General features: G+C 45.1%; 1 protein-coding gene across 3 annotated transcripts in view; it reads right to left on the bottom strand.

Annotated features, from left to right (window-relative positions):
- LOC143321167 (membrane-associated phosphatidylinositol transfer protein 2-like) overlaps positions 1-19,957 on the bottom strand; it is a 42,744-nt gene that overhangs the window by 17,373 nt on the left and 5,414 nt on the right. For all 3 annotated transcript variants that reach the window (XM_076731334.1, XM_076731336.1, XM_076731335.1), the window contains exons 2-7: positions 8,602-8,850; positions 4,208-4,422; positions 3,309-3,430; positions 2,351-2,584; positions 1,869-2,204; positions 84-179 (exon numbers count right to left, since the gene is read on the bottom strand). In XM_076731334.1, coding sequence (XP_076587449.1) covers positions 84-179; positions 1,869-2,204; positions 2,351-2,584; positions 3,309-3,430; positions 4,208-4,422; positions 8,602-8,679 — 1,081 coding nt within the window. In that variant the 5' untranslated portion in view covers positions 8,680-8,850. The remainder of the gene's footprint in view (positions 1-83; positions 180-1,868; positions 2,205-2,350; positions 2,585-3,308; positions 3,431-4,207; positions 4,423-8,601; positions 8,851-19,957) is intronic.

The raw sequence follows: 19,957 nt of genomic DNA, 5'->3' as shown, positions 1-19,957 counted from the left end.
TGGGAAAACTGAACACAATAAATGCATTTATTGATCTAACTGTCGACTCCAATCCAAAAAACAAAAATCTAAACTGTGGTTACCATGAGCGTCGAAGAACTCCTCGTCCGAGCTGTCGTCTGAGTCTCGCGCTATGCTCTGCATCCTCCACTCTGAGATGCTGTGACGTGATGGGCTGACTGAAAGACCGCACAGGAACAAAAAATTCATTGTTATTTTGGGACATGTGTTTCAGCCTCTCTCTTTCCCTTTTTTAACACACACGCACACACTCTATGACAAAGAAATATTGCACAATCTCCCCCAGCCCACACGCACACACACAGTGTTATATAAACATGGAACAGTCTCTGTGGTGCATTACTTCATCACAGATGGAGTGCTTGGTGGTCAGGGGGGTGTGTGAAAAGTGAGGCCCAATGCAATACAGGCAAGCTACATGCACACAGACCACCAAATGTCAGCTGCGGAAAATGGCGATACTAAAAGCAGGGCTTGTCTATCACGTGCCTTCAGTCTATGCCTCATATATCATTAGTGCGGAGGAAGAGAGGGGGCCATCGCTCTAAGGGGCAGGCTGGTGAGAGGGGTGCACAGCTGTAGCTGTCAGCGTACAGAAGGAAACAGCAGTGGTGGAGGGGAGGGTCACTGTGAAGAGCGTCAGCCTCTGTCTGGTCTGTGATGTCAGCACTGCTGCTAAAAATAGCCCAGGAGAGAACCACAGGGGGCAGTTACAGGGGTGAAACAAGGCACGCTGGATGAAAGTCAGGGTCCAGGTGGCAGCTACAGTGAGCGCTGCCTCGAGGCAGGGGTGACACTGGAGATGGGTGTGTTCGGACATGTGGTTAATGATGTCAAAGCTGCTGCTAAGAATAACTCAGGTGAGATCCTTCAAGTTGCAGGGGAGAGGAAAGTTTGATCGTAGAGCAACTGTGGAGGCGCGAGTAAAATAGTGAAGTCGAGTAAATACGTTCTAATTAACATCAGGCGCCGGACAGAAGAGCAAAGTGTGGTACAAAAGCAGACTCTGCATACTAAAAAGCTGCTCCCGAGGTGTTTGGCTTTATTAACACCGATTCAACAACTTCAGCTCAGAGCTCTTTGGTCGACTCTGATTCATTCAGCTGGAGCAACTTTCAGTGTGTAGTTTTTAATACAGTCGTTACAGTACTTGCTGTGGGGCTGCAGAGTCTCGTGACACGGGGCAGTGAATTTAGCAAACAGGTGGCCTGCAGAATTAATTAGAACACAGAAGTGCTTTCTATGGACGTGACTATTTGTCACGTTAAGAATCTATTGCAACCCACATTACGTCAACCACGTCTGCAGTTTGTGGTGCAAAAGCAAGCTGATAACTTTGAACAGCCAACTTTCAAGTTTACACAAGGTTGAATGGGTGAAACTCAAAAGACTCATTGTGGAAGGATTATCACTTTATACTCATGGATGACACAAAAAACTATGAAGATGAGAAGAAAATGAAGAGGAAGAAAGTGTGACTTTGCACAAGCTTGGCCTCGTTAAATTCTTCACATACTAGCTTCCAGTGTGGACACGTCTCAAATATCACAACTGGCTGTGTTTACTCGCGGAACAGTTTGACTTTGTTGATTGTGTACCTCAACCTTTAAGGCGGAAAGGAGTGAGGTGGCAGACTGAACAAACAAGGCTTTAAGCATGATGAGGTGTAAATATAGATGTGATAATGTGTGAAGGAAGGAGAATGGCTCAGGACAGTGCAGAGCTGCTGTAAAACAGGCTGAAGAACTGTAAAGGGGAGAGTCATGAAAATACATGAGCGTCAGTGTCACACACTGTCAGACACACAGGGGACAGAGATGAAGAGGTGAAGGTGGCATGCTCCTCACCTCCTCTCTTGGATGAGCGAGAGGATCGGGATGAAGTGGACCACTGCTTGGTGAGTACACCTCGTGGCTGGAGAGTCTCTCCTCCTTGGCTGACGACCACCTCCTCAGCTTCAATGGAGCTGATCGCCTCTTTAGCCTCCTGGTCTTTGTCCGGAGACGAAGCACCTCCGTTGGCCTCTGTGGCCTCCTCTGCCTGGCTGAACTGGGCCATCTTTGTGGCCAGGGCCAGCTGGGTTTCGAGTTCCAGCTGCCGGATGTCCTCCATGGTCAGACCGTACCACTCATCCTGCCAGCACCAGGCCTGCCGGTGGGCACGTACCATCACCTTTCTCAGTCCTAGGGAAGAGACGATGGAAAATGTTACACACCTATCTCTAAAAATCATCAGGTTCCTAAATTTTCCATCCCTTTAATGCTGTTAGTAAAACTGACAAACTACTACATGACATGAAAGACTGCAACATCTGTGACTCCACACTCACCAACATCATGGATGAAGCGTTCGATCTTAGACTGCATGCCCCAGTAGCGAAACTCCACTTTGCAGAGTTTGTAGGCACACATGATGGGGGTCTTTCCTGGGTTATTGTTGTACTCTTCTATCCAGTCGTCCTGCAAAGGACCCCTCTGGGTTTTGACTGACTTGTAGAGCCGTGTGTCCTCTTCTGCTTTGTACTCATGAGGGGGGATGGGATCTGTCACTATGTCGATTGGGTCTGCCAGATCAAGAGAGTAATGACTAGGAGCCAGGTGTTTTGATCGACTGCATGAATGATGTTACATTCTCTCTGTCTTAATGTGGGTGAGGTAGTAGAACTTGAATGGCGTGAAAGTGACAATAAGTCATTGATTCAAATTATTGCAAAGTTGTAACTGGGTCACTGCATGCCCTCAAACCAGTCATTTCTGAGAAGCTTCATATTCAATAGGCACGCTACCTAGCAGAAAAAAAAAACATATGCAGTACCACTAAAATGCCACTAGTGGGCCTCACCCGCTCCTTATGTTTGAGACACAAGAGGACAGACATCAAGACACCATCAGACTAAAGCTACTAATTCTAACATGTCATCTTAAAAACTATTGAAAGAAAAGGCCACTATTTGCTGTGTTCTCTCATATAGCTACGTATATATCAGATTATTTGTAATCTCAAATTGTGAGCATGTATGATATGTAGATCTGCAACGCTTAAACGATTAATCAATTTGTTGTCAACTGTTAAATTAATCGGCAACTATTTTGCTAGTGGATCAATTGGTCTGCGCAATTTTTCAAGAAAAAAAAAGTAAAAATTCCCTGATTCCATCTTTGTGAATGTGAATATTTTCTGGTTTCTTTACTCCTCTGTGACAGTAAATTAATTGAGAATCAATTAACATCTTAATATTTGAATTTATGTTGTCATGATGATTCAGGATTTATACTAAACTGTCTCACCAATAGTCCTCTGCCTCTTCTCTGCTGCAGACATGTTGAAGACATCTGCCTGGTTGCCTGTGTCGGGTTTGTAGTAGGTCTCAATGTCAATGGAGAACTTCTCAACAAAGGGACATGTGTATCTGAAGGACAAGAGGCAACAAAATGAAGTAAAAAAGACTGTCCCGAAAAAGCAAAAGAGTCTATTATGGGTTGACATCTGCCTTCATTAAGAGACTTGCTTTTGAACTGAATGGCTCAAGATCAGAATTATTTTATTAAGAGTGACAACACCCTCTCACTGCCGAGGACAGAAGACGTGTGAGCCATGCCCATCTGTTGCATCTGAGGCGTCTGCAGGAAAGCTGTCACTGGTTGAATAGATGTGTCAACAGGCACTTGCAGTCTATCAATATCCTGACAGTATAGTCAAGGGCACATCTCTTTTCAGCACCTCCACGTCTCTGTTTGTCAGGCGCCACACAGACAAACACAATGACACCCTGAGAATGAGTGGCCATCAACATCTAACAGCCTGGGAGCGCTGCTGGCCGCACGCCGATCTGATGGTCTGCTCTCTAATATTCTGACAACTTGCTCTCTGGTCTTTATTTTCTCTGGGCTTTACTGAGGGACAGCAGCTAGAGCAGGACTTCAAACTGGGCATCATCACACTCGCCACTCATGGCATTTTATATGTACAACACAAGCAGACTTTGAACTATTACCTACCTTCAAAATAGGGGGAGGTTGAATCTAAATGCAAAAATACAAAATTTAAGTGTGTACACCAGCTGCAGCAGCTAGGCACCCATGCACAGAGCATCTCTATTATTAAAATAAAGTTCTTGTTCTGTGCAGCTTTGGCAGAGTTTCATGCACTCTCACTCCTGCTCTGAGGGGGCAGCAGCAAACCTCACCTGGTGCGGGTGTAAGGGTAGGCGTTCCAAGACTCCTCTTCAACTCTCAGTGCTGCTTTGGGCAAGATGGAGCGGAACCAGCTGGGAATGTGCATGCCAATGTGGTAGACCTTGTGGGTGTACTGGCCCGCCCCACCCGGTCCATCTGTGTAGGGCTTATTCTCAAGGATTTCCACCCCGCTACCTTCACCACAGCTCTCTTCTCTGCTCTTTTTCTGAAAGAGGAACAATGAAATGAAGTTGAGGGGTTTCATGTTTGAATATAACCAGTGTGGTTAAGCAGGAACTGCAAAAAAAAGAATGAACATGGTACATTTTGCAGATAAGCATCTGCAGTCAGACCTTACAGTCAGTAGAAACAAGAAAATGAAAAGTTTCCCGGAAGCTTTGTCACCTGTGAATTGCAAATCAGGAAGCCCAAAATCAGCTCATGGAGCCACACCTTTCCCATATTTACATTCCAGGTGCACAGGAATACAGGCTGGGTGGAGCCGGGAGATGCAGTTGAGCAGACTTACAGCTAGGTGACTCAATGCTTCAAAGACAGGAATGAGTGTCATGGCAAGAGGAAGATTTGTCATTGTTATGAAATCAGTAAAAGGGGAAACCTAAACAGCAGAGCATAGTCCAAGTGCTGACGATATTAAAAACACAGGGAGCAAAGAGCGAGGACCATAAATGTCAGAGCTAACTGACACATCAACTTTTCTTTTTCCTTTATCAGCCATTGTCCACTCTTTCCACATACAGCTTCAAAGTGTGTTAAACGCAGTATTTAGTGCAGCGCTGGGATAATGGAGAGACAGACTTCTCCAGTCAGTCCGGTGGGGAGAGGCGATGCAGACGAGGCAGTGAATCAGTGGACTGGGGAGGAGGAAGCCATGAGGCGTCCAGCGCTCCGGACCTCATTACCTCTGACAGGTCATTCATTAGCCACCTGCTCTGCTCTCAACAGCCACAGACACAGCTCCAAAGACACAGCACAGACCCCACAGCACCGTCAAGTCGGCTGTACGTACTGCCAGTACACAAGACAGTTGATGGACAGTTGTGTCTACAGAGCGAGGATGAACAATTCTGAGCAAGTTGAGTAAAGGAAAAGTTCACCTCAAAACACAATAAAACATATCTTTCCACTTACACAGAGCACTGTGAGCTGGCTTTTCAGGTGGACAGAAAAAGGTCAGCGTATTATTTTGAGCACTATTAACATATTTGGAAAGACACATTGTTGGACAGTCCTTTAATTAGGCTGCTGACAGGTGACGGCAGCCTGCCAAACGCAGTATCACTCCTCCCCCCGGGAGCAAAAGATGATTATTTCCAGCTCAACAGGAAAAAGATCACAAAATGCTGGTCGGGGCTCGGCCGTTCCTTTAGGGGGAAAGGAGAAATGAGCCAGTAGATTATATGTTTAAACTCAACACTGAATGTTAGACTCTTGATGAAAACAGCAGTGTGCTTTGCTCATTTGAGTGTAGACGTAAACTGCACCTGTGGGGGCAAAGATATGAAAAAAATTGCTTTCAAAGGCTCTGGAAGTGTGTCGACTACCTTTAGTGGAGCAGGTGGGGGGGTTATCATCTACACAATTCTACTGTAAAATCCTTTTTGGCTCAGTACACAAAGACAAAGCGCCGCTGTGTTGTGAGTTCAAGCACCACCCTAAAACCTTCGCCACATAGCACTCTCTCTTTTTCTCTCTCCATCAAAACCTTAAAAATTATAGGCAGCGCCATCAAAGCCGACTGTATGTCTTAAGAAAGGACTGCTCCGACAGGATGGGAGTCACCTCCTGGTTTTTTCCTCTTGCCATCAAGTTACTGGGGTGTGTTTCCTGTTTGAGATGCTTCATTCCACAGATCCAGTTGCTGAGTCAGAACATGATGGATGTGTGCAAATGACTGAGACACAGTGAGATCCTCTCATATTTAATTTCTCACACATTCTGCGTTTGCTTCGTACATGACAGCAAATCCCTGCGCAGTGATAGTGAATCCACAATTAGCTCCCAAATAAGAAGGTGGCACTGTAAGGGCAAAGGAAAGGTAGCGAGAGCGGTGGGGCACTGGCTGCTGAGGTGCATATATGACCAGGCTGTCCTAAGGCCCTGACTTCATCTGTGAGGCTTACACAAGGGATGGATGGCAGGCAGGCAGGCCTACATGCTGCAGTTGCCCTGGTAACATGCAGCAATGAAGCAAGGGTATCTACAGACACCAGCAAAATCTCTCTCCTTTTCTTCCACCCCCTCTCTCATTTCTTCCCCCTCCCTCCTTCGCAGCCTCTCTTTTTATCCTCCATTTCCTCTTTTCATTCACTCCCTCTCTCAAACAAAACCTGACCACCGGCATGCTGCTGATGTCACGGTTGCCATCGTGACAGGAGCCTCACAGCGGCGAGGCTGTGCAAAGAGTGTGAGGTCAGGGGGAAAGGTAACTATGGGTCACGAAGGTAAGAATTCCTCTTCCTCCTGATTTGTTTACATGCTTGAGAACGCACATATGAACTGCTTTTACTAGGACTTTGTGGCAGTCCACTCATGCATGTGTAATGTCCTTGCACAATGTCCGGTCTGACAAAATCAAGCACAGGCCACGCAGGGGATCTGAAGTGAGCTGTTTCACATAATTAAGAACTCTTCGGAACACGCAGTCACAGAGATCATCAAGTGTGTAGAGGAGTTGTGCAGCAAATAGTTTGTGCTGTCTTGAAATGTCTGCTTGCTTTGGGGCATGTCAACTGAGTCATGTTTCCAACCATGTCCAGCATGACTGGAATACCTGTCTGTTTGGTGCACCGGGAGGAGGAGATGACAACAAAGCACAGAAGAACTGACAAGGCTGTCGATTGAAAAGTCGGACCAATATACTCTTTCCGGTGTTGTACTCATCTAATATTATTTCCATGTGTGCAGACAGGACAAAGAAATGCCTTTGCAATTATACAATATTGCTGCAACTATATCTGTCAAGTTTGTGTTTAGACACTGTCAGAAAACTTTCAGACAGTTTTCAGAGAGCGTAGTAGGAGAGGCGATACAGGCGCACAAAGCTGTAGCTTGTGCTAAAGTATTCTTCCAGTGGGTGGATATTAAATTTAGACAACTTTGTCAACATGAACACTCAATATCTTGGTGCAAGATTAAATGTTGTAGGAGAGGCTTCTCTATGGGAGGGTCAACAGCTTGAAGGCATGCTACAGTTTCCTTACGCACGGCCTAAATACTTAGTATCTCCAGCGGAGCTGTTCCCTGAGGGCTTCAGTAAAACAGTGGAACTCCCACGTACGATCATCTAACTCAAATTAGTGTGAGTATAAGCGAGGTAAACGTCGATAATTATACTTCAGGGTCCATATTTTGCTTTGTGTTGACTGTAAAGGAAAGTTAAATTAAAAACCAACATAAATTTACCAGATTTTGCTGTTGACAGTGCAGCTATCGATACTCATACACTTCCTCTGACTCGTTTCCTGAGGAAAGCACACTTTCATTAACTTTACCACCACAATTTAAGATCCCTACAGAAGCAAGACACACTAAACGCGGCGAAATGCCTCAACCTGATCAAACAGGCCTGTTACTTCAACCTGTTCTTCAACAAACGTAAAACCACTTGTGATTCACATTACATAACCATGCAGCACAAATCCTGACACAACCGCTGAACGTTTAGCCAGCGTGTGCCTCAACGATAAAATATTCAAACAGAAAAATCCACCTAAATGCAGAAATGTGTACAGCATGTCTAAACAATAGTCACTAAAAAAAAATGCATGCAGAATGACACAGAGTCATTGTGATTGCTCTCTGTGGCTCTGCTGCTCACGATGCACCTGGTAGTACCACTGGATTAAATAAATCCTCCTTCATGTACACATGTCACATGAAGAGAAAAAATGTTGCCACACAGGAAAGCTAAAGCTGCATAAATCAACCTTTTCTGCTTGGAGCTGTAAACCCTAAACCTCTTCCACAGACCCTCCAAGGGCCTGGTTAGATAAATGAAACTGTCTCACACGGACAAAGCGGTGTGTCCATCTCCATCGCGGCAGTACGCGTGAGGACGAGTTTGCTGTGAGAGCGGGGTGCACGCACCCTCCTCCTGAATAAAAACATGCAGCCTATGACGGGTGGAAACAGCCAGCTTCAGAGAGTTTAAATTGGATAATCTATCAGCACACAAGCGCTCTTTGTTCCATTCCTCCACCAGCGTCAGACACCGTGTGACCAATCATTTCATAATTGGGCACACTGTGGTCGCAGTCTTGAAAAATCCTCTGTGTTAATATATCTCCTCTTTGACTGCTCATTTTTGTCGCCTGGCTCCTCCATCACTTGTCAATCAGGTGTGTGTGGATGAGACTTTGGTTTGGATATATGGTGACCTCACCTGGATCATATAGAGCTGGGCGATGCGGTACTCCTCCACACTCATGGGCATGGGGATGCGGTACTCCTTGATAAGCATGGTGAATCTTGGAGGTGGGGGAAAGTGGGATCGGGGAGAAGAATGACAAGGGAAGGGGTGAGGGGGGGACAGAGGGAAGGGAGGGGGAAAGGGGACAGGAGAGACTCGGGGAGGAGGGGGCTCCTATATGTGACTTGTCAAATCACCAGCTGAAGTCCACATTGATGGTTCCTGTGAGGGAAGAAGCACAAAAAACATGATGTACATAAGCTGTGAATATATTTGAAAATAAATGCCTCCAAGCACCCAACCAGTAGTGTTTGCTACAGTCAAAACATGCTGTTAACCCTGATGGTGGATCTCCAAAAATACTTAACGCTTCTTCAAATAGCTCTTCATCAGCATCCATCCCTCAAAAGCAGAAACCAGCTTCATTCAGCAACAAAACACATTCAACACGAGCAAAAGATAACAGCACGCAGGCTAATTTGAGAAACTGCAAGATTCCTCTACACATAACCGAGGACAAAGACTCATTCTCGTGGCTCACACGCAGATGAAGAGGAGAGGAGAGGAGATCCGGAGTGTCATTCAGGACATATACGCTCAATGTAGTTAAAGTACGTCTGGTCCAAGCCTTGGCACTACGAACGAGCATCAGCGCTGTGCCTCCATCCAGCGCCTCAGATCCAAATAAGCCACTTTCCAGGATAAACTTCTCTTCTTATAAACAGGCCACAGCTCAGTTTGTGTGTGTGTGCGTGTGAGTGTGTTGGGGGTGGGGGTGGGGGGGTTGGTCGGAGCCTACAGGGAGCATCCGTGCCTTGCCGACGGTCCCAACAGCCACCCAGTTTTTCCCAACCCTTCAGCATCGTCACATGGGGGGCTCGCTCAGCATAAGAGGGATTACAGTTGAGTGGGGAGTATTACATAACATTATAAGAGCCCCCTGTGCATGATCAAGGTTTCACAAATAGCAGCCTTAGAATTGCACAAAGCATTGTTTTCAAACTACTGGGCAGCTAGGGGTAGGTGTGGGCTATACATAACCAACATGTGGGTGGCGTGAGTTGCAGAAATCTGCTTTTGACCGCTAAGGGAAGAACAGCTCTCCGAAGCCAGGCCAGTACAAAACAAGATTTTGACTGTTAAGGGCTGTCAGCTAAGGTGACACATTAACTGAAGAGGGTAACAAAAGGGAGGGAGACATCCCCTCGTTGAAAGAGCACTTCTGTCTAAATGAGTGATGGCACACACAAAGAAGCTCACTACTGAATATTTGTAAAGATAAACTGGTGACTTCTGTCCTTGGAGCAGAAAACAATTAACACTATGATAGATGGGATCCTCAGCAATGTTTTTATTTTCACAAAGCAGATGTGTAGCATTTTGGAAAAGAGCTCCTCACCTGTTAATAATCCAACAACAAAGATTTAAAGCCTGGTTAATTGTCTGATGTGGCCGGTGAAAGCACAGTGCACAGGATCTTAGTCACCGTGCTGATGGGACTGTGCTGCATTTTTGACAGAAGACAACAACACGGTGCTGGCGCTGTCTGCATTTGGCTGACCAAATGTGACTACACAGCATTGCATAACCCCAATATTCATTCTTTTCTGACCTATGGCAGCGACTAGACCTCAGCAGTCTGGCACCCGGCCATTCTGTGTAATCACGCTCATATTCCCACTGCGTCACTTATCCAGTGAACAAAGGCCAGCTTTGGTGAGGCTTCCAGTGTCGCCAAGGGCTCTGGTCCACCACCTACTGAGTGCTTGCCCCTCAACTTGCCATTGAAGACACATCCACCTAATAAGCTGGCTGAAGCATCGCCAGGAAAAAGATGTAGCCTGTCTAACTTCTCAACCTGAAGCAGGTGCTTACTCCAGTCTGGGAGGCTAAAACAGGGAGATGTTTCCTTGTATACATTTTACATAACATACCTCTACTTTACACACAAGAACAACACATTGACCAAACCAGAGCAGAACACCACGTTTTGCTGAAAATAACTGCACTCTTGGGAAAGGCTGGGATAAAACTAGGCTAGCCTGGAGAGGCCCAGAGAAAAGCCTGCGGCTCAGGAGCCCGAGAGGCCTCTACATATCAGCGCCAGGTTTAGAGGCGAAAGTCACAGCGCTCATCCTTATTGACAGTGTTGATGACAAACAGCTTCACGATCTACTTGAAGCATCGTTCAACAATGTGGCAACAGTCTGAATGTGTGTTGCAACTGATGCTGCAAGAAACTTCTGTGTTTCTGAGAATTTCCTCATGGCCCGCGATTCTGGATGTGACAGCTGGACCGATTTGGAAGTCAATGAGACATGGTAAGGTAGATTCTCTCACTGTCTGATTATCCGCCCGAGAGCGGTCAGCTGCCATCAACTGGCAACCCACATACAAAGAAGTGGCACCAGGTATGTGAAGACAGGGAGGACGAGAGCAACAGGCAGCATAACAGAGGGACTCCATACAGTCATAGCATTGCTCTGTCAAGCTGGATGTATTAGGAGTCTGGGGTGATGATGCAGTACTGGGATTTGTAGTGGTGCTGATGTGAATGTGAATTATGTACCCAATGGCCAAGCAGGATTATAACAGTTGTACTATTTGATGGAGCTGAAACCTTCTATTATCATTAGTAAGAAGAGATCTGTTGATTTTTGAGTCAATGAAAAGTCAGAAATGAATGAAAAAGGCCAACTGCAATTCCCCACAGCTCAGTCTCATGCATTCATATTCAAGACACTCACACTTACCATCATTTAAATCAGGGACAGGCAGCAAATCATCACAGGAGAAGTCAGAAAGAGCAGCTGTTTGACACTTTTCCTTCATAATGATTTAATTTCTGTTGACCTATTTTTGCATTAATTTCTAGACATCTATTTAATCAAATATTTAATTTTTGCTTGACTTTGACAGTTTTAATTTTCCCTTTTATAACACAAATTTCAGCTTAATTTTCTTCTTTCTCTCTCTCTCTAACACACACACCATGTCTTTTCTAGCTCAATGGACCAACAGCCACAGACAGACACACCCCAACTGGCTCCCACAAATATGTGTCTGTTACATATTTGTCTGTGTTTATTAGCAGTGTCAGTTTGGCATGTGGATACTATATCTTAATGAAACTGTAACACACACATGCATTGTGGCCGCGGCTTAGATTTAGTGCGCAATATCCTCTCCTTAAATGATACACTACAAATTAAAAAGGCTTTCTGAATTGGCCGCCTGCTCCACAAACATAACCAATATGTCTCCCTTGCAGCAGTACTGCATACACGGACACATCCTGAAAACTCCCCTGATGCTTTAAACCTGTGTCTCTCTGACTCTTTTGTGACTGATGCAGATGCTGTGCACAGCATAGGACCTGTAATGCACAATCTACCAGCAGCCTTGAGAGCACACTGGCACCATGCTTGACCCAGAAAAAAAAGCACTCTCACACTCACACTCTCACACACACACACACACAGCTTAAAAATAGCCCGGTCACAATAATCCTAGCATACGCAAGCAGAGTGCTTGACGTTGTTTGTTCAGAGAATATGCTCATTCCCTTCTAAAAATACAGTCTCTTCCCCCCTCTAGGCAGTGACGCAATAGCAGCACACGCCGCTGCACAGCGCTCATCATAAAGCAGCCTCCAATGCTCCTGTATCGACCAAACTGAAGCCAGCAATAGCTCCAAGACACGTTGAATAAGACTGTGTTTTGTATCTCTGCACACCACCGCCTTCTTAGCCTGTTCATCGTGTGACCAGCTGTGGTAAGACCACACCCCCAGAGGTGTATAACACTGCGTCTAGCTCGTCTGCGACCCTCGCTGAAGGTGTGATGAGCCAGCAGAGATGCTTCCATCCTCCAGGCAAGAGCATGCTTATTGAAAATCGTGTTATCCACTGTTCAATCTCTTCCAAAACTGAACCGAACAAGAACACTGAAGAGCAGCTAAAAGCCTCTTCAGAGGCACAGGTTGGACAAACTATCATCAGAGTCAGTCGAGTGGAACCTTCCAGATAGCGCGATGCTTAATAAAGAGCCATAAGGCCTGCAAACACACATCTGTGTGACTCCTTGAGCCAGCATAAACAAACAAGCGCTCGGAGATGTGCACATCTGCTCACCTCTTAACGGGGATAAGTGTCTTAACAGATGAAACCTGCTCACTCCACAAAGCAAAGACTGGATTATCCTTCACAGACAAGAGGCTTTCGCTTACACCTAAACATTAAATCTACCTTTCACTCTGCGATCCATTTTCCCTGCCACCCCAGGCTGTCCTGAGCCACAATAATGGAAAGTGCCATTACTAACTCTGTCTGAAGGTGCAACACATGGCTTTTGACTGAAAGCTAGATGTACAGCAGACAGGTTGGCCACAGGACAGAGAGCAACAGCTGGGCCTCGCTGTTGACACAAAGCAGAATCCTGTGAGGGAGGTGTTGACTCACAGGAGGCTTTTTCCACAATGGTGGTGCTCCTTTAAATTTAGCCCCGTTTCAGAGAGCACCACTTTGAGGCAGAGCAACAGAGGAGGTGGTGAATCCCAGAGGAGCTGGAGGAGGGAGGGGGAGCAGGGGTTCCCTCATGATTGACCCAAGGCAAGACCCCTTTAAAATACAAGTGGAAAATGTTAGCCCCTGCACTGCCCAAAATACCACAGATCAGTTTCACACAGCGTTGCCTTCGCACTGCAGAGACAACTTCAGCTATGACAACCGCTGCAAACACAGCTCCTGCCTGTGACAAGAACCCTTGATTGAGTTGATGGGATTATCGACCAATCCAGTTAAAATGTCAAAGGGTTTAAGACAATGACGATCGTGCTGGGGTGTGTGCACTGCGTGGCCAGAGCGAGGGAGTGTACCATCCACCTGCACTGAGGCCAGAGGCCATGACGCATATTTCAAACCAGCATACTGCTCAAACTTTCTGTCCAGTGGAGTATCTATTAAGGGCAAAAGTTGAAGCGTCATTAATCAAGGGTATAACTGAGATAAATATAAACTATGTGGCACAAAATTGATTTACACCGTGCCAAATCTGCCCCATTTAGGCTTTAATGAAGGATGAGATCTGCATTCTTCCCTCCAGACTGACTACTTTTATCATCAACTATAAATCTATCTGTATTAAGGTGTTAAATTGGGGAGCTTCAACCTTCATTTATACCACATGTGTGAATGTGTCAGATATTCATCAAGTATTTTAGCCTTGATGCAAGATATTTTCATTTCTAACTCTTTTAAACAGTCCATGGGATGGCGACTAGGGTATTTCTTGACAGTATACAGGTGTAGTCTGGGTGGAGGCTATTTGACAAAGACCATGTTTTGCTTTGTTTGACTTCAATAAAGCACAGAAGGGGAGAGCAAACATTCATCTCTTCTTTCCATGTTTAAAAAGTGGTCAGGGTGGTTTGTTTGCTGTGGCACATAACGCGCAACTCAAAGAGCTAAAGAGCAAAAGCTGGGAAAACATTTTGAGTGATCCATCATTTATTCTGCATATCAGACTCACTTTGAACGGAGGCTGAGCCAACAAAACAGACAGATGTAGGTGCAACATAATGTGATCTCATAAGATCAGATGAGAGATGAGGCCACCATAAAAAACATGAGTAACCGGTGTCACTAGCAGGGTCATTAGCCAGCAGAGTGTTGTGATGATGGTGTAAAATGCAGGGGATGAAGAAAATCACAATAAATAGTGGTGCGTCATCTTTGGCCACATACTGTACATACAGTAAGCTCCCATGATGCACCTCAAAGCAAGGCTATCACTCTTCCTGTCCCTTAAGCACATGCTCCTCCACAGGGTAAGGAGGTGGGATGCACAACCTGCCCTTGTTCTTTACTCATCAGCGCAGTACAAGGGAAAAGCTAAAAATACTCGACACCCTGTGAGCATCTCCTCCATTGTGTTCCTCCTCCTTCTCCTCGTCCTCTTCCTCCTACAGTAGAGCTGCTTCTAAAAATGATCCTCGTTTACAGAGAGGGAACAAAACAAGAACCGCCGTCGAGCACGGCCGCAGCGGAGAACATGGCGTTGCGAGCAAAGCAGGACTTTGCAAAGATGATTACTGCAGTGCACGAGATGAAAAAAAAAAAAAAAAAAACAGTCAAACAAATTGTTAATCATCCACCAACTGAGAGTTTTAGACAGCATACGGATGAGGCAAGCCATTCTTCAGATTTATGGCAAAAGACACATTTAAACCATGTCATAACCAATCATTGACTCCTTGAAAACGTCACAGAGCAATAAATGATTCTAAAAGAAAGCAACACCTGAAATAGAGCTGCTGCACGATCAGCTGTTTTTCTAACTACCCTCATATACACGATGAATATTGAGTTTCATGAAAATAGTTGCGCAAAAGCTTGTGGCAAACATGAACTCACTCCAAGGCAGATCAGTGAACTTCATCCCATGTGAAGCTTTGAACCAGTGGAAAATAAGTAAAGTTTAGATTAGATACCCTCTCAGCATGTAATTAAAATTCAACATAAATAAATCTGGTGCCCAGTGACTGCTGAGAACTCTAAGCTGCTTTAATAAGCAGAGCCATTGTTTTCTCATGCCTCAGTGGTGCTCAAACAGCCCACCGTTCTCCAAATGGGGCCTGTTACATACCAACTCTATCTCTAATCAACGCCACGCTTCACTTTGAAATCCAAAATTAGATGACCTTATATGCAAATTACACTTGGATTAATCAGTTACGTGCCAAGGTTAAATGAGGATCTCCCCTCGCTGTCGTTCTCTCTAAGCGCTCAGACAGCCTGAATCAACCGCGCACAGAGTGGTCTTATGTAACTCACACAGATACAGAAAAGGAAAGCATCCCTACCCCAGCATTTTGTCCATCCCATTAGCTAACTCATGTCGCCTACAGACCCTAGGGCAGGAAATGCTTTTGCAGGTCCGCACAATCCCTCTCAAACCTCTCCATCAGCCCCTCTATGAGTGTTTTGGTAGCAACAAGATGTTGATTCAAATCAAGCCCTTCTTCCTAATGTGGGGTCTTTGCTGAGCGCTTGCTCACCGCTGACAGCACAAAAGCTTGGCACAAAGGCTTGGAGGAATAACAACTAATGGATTTCCAGTATCATTGCTACTAGAAATCTCTCACAATAGCGCAAAGTGGTTTTGACTGTATGAAATACTACAGTGACGTGGCTGAGACTTGTTATCGCAGTGAGACGACACCTCCTTCATCAGTCCGTGGCAGCATGCAAACAGGTGTTCAGATATTCAAATGATGTGACGAACAATCGACAGGTTTTAAATAAGTTTCCAGTAAAAGTAAAGAAATGTATTATTACCATTACATTATTATTAAAGAAATGTATTATTACCATTATATTATTATTAAATGTCTGTAGTTTAAAGAGTTTTGTGGCTATTGATGCAGTTGAAGCATGTGACATCAGAAGGGAAACGTAAACAGAAACCACATTGCCCTGTCTACTCAGTCAATTTCAAGCTTCCCATATTAAACAAAAATCTTCATTAGCGCTCCAACGACAGGCAACGCAACTTTTTTGAATAACTACGTTGAAGACGAGAAATGAAATGGATCATACTCTAAAAAACTTGTGAAGAAAAATGTTTCGCCTGAGGGCACAATGTATTCCCTTTCCTGCCCCTTTATTCTCGCCATCATTGCTTGAACGGGGGGTTACCATGGAGACACAGAGGGCCCTTTCCTCATTGGTTGCCAAGATGAAGTCAGAGTGACGAGGAAAGTAGAGACCAGATGCTGCCGGGGCTGATACTTCTTTCTCCTGTTTCTTCTGTCTCCACTTTCACTTTTGTCAGTCGCGCAGCTCGTTTCCACTGCGCTCTGGTTTCTGTCCGCTGGCTACGGTGATAGACTGCATGTAGGTGACAGCTCTCGACATAACAGGATGCAGGATCAAAAATGTGGGCTTCACAGCGCAAGCGCGCAGGTTTAAATGTGCTTTGTGTTCACTGCTAATGCTGTACGTCAGTTTAAAATAACACCAAGACCAGCCTGATACTTCCTGCATCACGTGGAGGGTGAAAAATGCCCCATGCAATTATGATGCAAGTTCTCTTCATATAGTTTAAAATTAGCCGAGCAGACCGCTAATAGCTCCCTTTTCAACAATGTGGCAGTGAGTCAGAATAATGTGCAGAAACACAGGAGAATGCCAATATTCAACTTATTGAATTCCTTGGGAAGAAATGGGTCTTGGTGCCCCAATTTCTCATGCTCTAGTAGCTGAGAGGAAAATGGATCTGAAGTGAATTGGGGACAGAGGAATAGAAAAATGTGCAAGCGTCAGACCAAAAGTATATTAGAAGTGAGAAACTAGGGGAGAGAGGGAAGCTGAGATGGTGTTTAATCCGTGTTTTTGTTAGACAGAATAACTTAAATGCTTTGTCAAATCAGCTTGTATCCTGAGGGATTTCAGCTCAGATGGGAGCAGATAGTCCCATCACAGGTGCAGTGATATGAAACTAACCTCTTGTTTAACTGACACCAACACATTCATAAAAGAACAGCTCTGAACTTCACACAACACTCCCTTCAATCTCAAGCTATTGCTTTTATATTGCGTTCTTCTGTGAGTCTCAAGTCTGAGTCGTCAGTTCAATGAGTAGGCCTGCGTTCATTTAGAGGACGTCGTGCATCAAGGTAAACTAACTGTCAATGTTAAGAAAGCTGCTCATAAAACGCTGAGGCCGTCTGCTGCCCTTTGGTGAAATACCTCAAACCCACTTGTGCGGCATGAATAATGCACGCTTCCCAAAATTGTTCTAGCCAGTGACCAAAGACAGAAGCTGTCTCTCACACTGACCATAAAAGGCCATTTTCAAAGATGCTCATGGTCCTATGACTTTGGCTAACATTTGGATGGGTTCTGAGGTCAGGTTTACAGCTCTGTGGAAAAGCAGGCTTTATCACCTTGGGATTTTCTTATCAGAGACACAGCCTATGAAAACCAGAAACTCTTTATCAGTCCTATAACATAAAGGATTCTGACATCTCTCACAGAGACGCAGCGCTCTGAATGGAGACGTGGGGCTTTGTCTGGAACATGGAAGAAAAGAATGGACATAACGCAGAGAGACTTCCCCCATAAAAGCCTTATGGCAGGGGGAAAAAAGGAAAAGAGGTGAGGGGGCAGCGAGGAGGGGGAGTTAGGGTCTGAAGGAGTCTATTTTTAGCCTCGGAGAAATCAGGTGTCTGCGGCCAATGGAAAAGAAAGGGTAGCGTGGGTATACTGACATGAAGCAGCGCTGTCGCTTTCATTTTACATGATCCATGTGAGTCAGAGGGCGCTGCGAGGGTTGGGGGTGGGGTACAACAAAACACAAACCAATGGCACATGGCATATATGGTCCTTACTGGAAATGCAACATAAAAATGTGTTGGGGTGAACAGTGAAATAGCTCAGATAGAAATGTGTAGACTCTGATGGTCAGAGACAGCCTCACAAATCCAAGAAGTCAACTAACTGGCACTTCAATGACAGAGTGGTTCAAGGAGCATTTCTAATTCATAGCAGACTACGCTCCTCACAGATTAGATTAGTTAACACATCATCCACTGGGGTTTGAAACTTTGCCTCACAGATACTGTTGCATCTTTCTGCTTAAGAGTCGAGAACTTTCCTGGTAGAGAGGCTGTATATCAGAGTGCCACCATTTCACCTCTTGCACAACCTGATGGATATCACCACCAAACAACCCCCCCCCGATAGGATGCACTATGACGTACACAACAGGCTTCATTTCTTTTCCATAAAATGAAACTCAACTAAGGAGGTGATCGACTGGTATAAAAAGATCTCAGCTCTTCTTTGGAGTCCACCCACATTGCTAGAAAAACATGGCACAGCCGCACAAAGAGCTTCGTCTTCATCTCATTTCCCAGACAACACAACTGTAGGAGCATTAGCACTGATGTGCCATTCATCAGCTGGCTCATCAGGGATTGGTGGGGACAGGTTGTACCCCTGTTGTCCCTGTCAACAGCTCCACAGCAGCATTAGCATCACCTGCTTTGTTCAAGGGAACTGAGGTGGGAGGGCGGTCCCTCGCTGTGGAGTCTGTGGAGCTCGAGGTGCAGAGGAAACACAATGTTCCATTCAGTGCTTGGCTGGCACCCAGGTGCATGATGGAAGCTCATCTGAGATACTGTCATGATGCCTGATTGTCTGCTCAAGACGAATTAAAAGAAAAACGAGACCTTCGGAGAAAGCAGCGTGCTGTCAATGCGTCCCTACGCTCCCATAAGAGGGCATGATAAATTGTAAGAGGTTTATTCTGGATTGCTTCAAATCCCTACAGGTGCCCGAGCGACTGGATAGGCAGCCGTACTCATCTTCAGTTTCCACAAATATGTTGCTCAGTAGTGAAACTGTTTAAACCGGTTTTGGGGAGCTGTGAGACATGTTGGAAATTAGCATCTGCTGTAGTGGCGGGTGAATTTACTCAACATACCAGCCACGGCGGCGGGTAAATAAAACAAGCATAACAGAGCGATTCGTGACATTCCACAACACAGACTGAATCACAAGTCTGCTTGTTTCACTCGCTTTAACAAGGAAACACAGAAAATCAATGCTGCATTACATCGCAGGGGTTCAGAGGTCTGCAGAGAAAAACCTCCCAGGAATAGACACAGGCAAAGACAGGTTGAAGGTCATAAAACATTTTTTAATCAGGAGTGGAGAAAAACCAACAAGCCTGTGATTGATTAGTTTACAAGGACACAAGCCAGATAACGTTCTGTCTGTCAACACGCTTCAGATGCCAGTACGAGACCTGATAGTTTCACTGTCTGGACTGGAAACCTAAAATTGGAAGCCATAAAAGACAACGAATCGTCCAAACGCCACATCCAGATAAGACAGACAGGACAGGGAAAATCAACCCATCCAGCTGCCATGAAGGCACTAACCAGCCTGACTATGGCACATCTGGAGAGGATGAGCATACTGTTCAGGAATACCCTCACAATGGCTTCATCACGGTTCGTGTGTGTGTGGGTCTGTGTGTGTGTAATATGTGTGTGTTTGAGAGAAAATGTCAGTGTTTTCCTTAAGAGGTTATTTCCCTTAAGAAGTAAAGCAGCCGATTGCTTGAATGTTGTAGATCTTGTGTTAACATTGCCGGCTAAAACAAGGAAGTGCTGGTAAGAAAAAAAAAAAAAAAAATTGAGTGGTTGGTAGATTTTGGACTCCACATGATATAAATAATCCAAATATTATAATATGTTATGTATAAGCATATTTAATGCAACCTGTAAATGCATGTTATCCTGTTTTGTTAAATTCTGCAT

The sequence above is a fragment of the Chaetodon auriga genome, chromosome 5, assembly GCF_051107435.1.
Source record: "Chaetodon auriga isolate fChaAug3 chromosome 5, fChaAug3.hap1, whole genome shotgun sequence".
Taxonomy (NCBI): domain Eukaryota; kingdom Metazoa; phylum Chordata; class Actinopteri; order Chaetodontiformes; family Chaetodontidae; genus Chaetodon; species Chaetodon auriga.
This window is presented reverse-complemented; position numbering and strand designations above follow the sequence as displayed.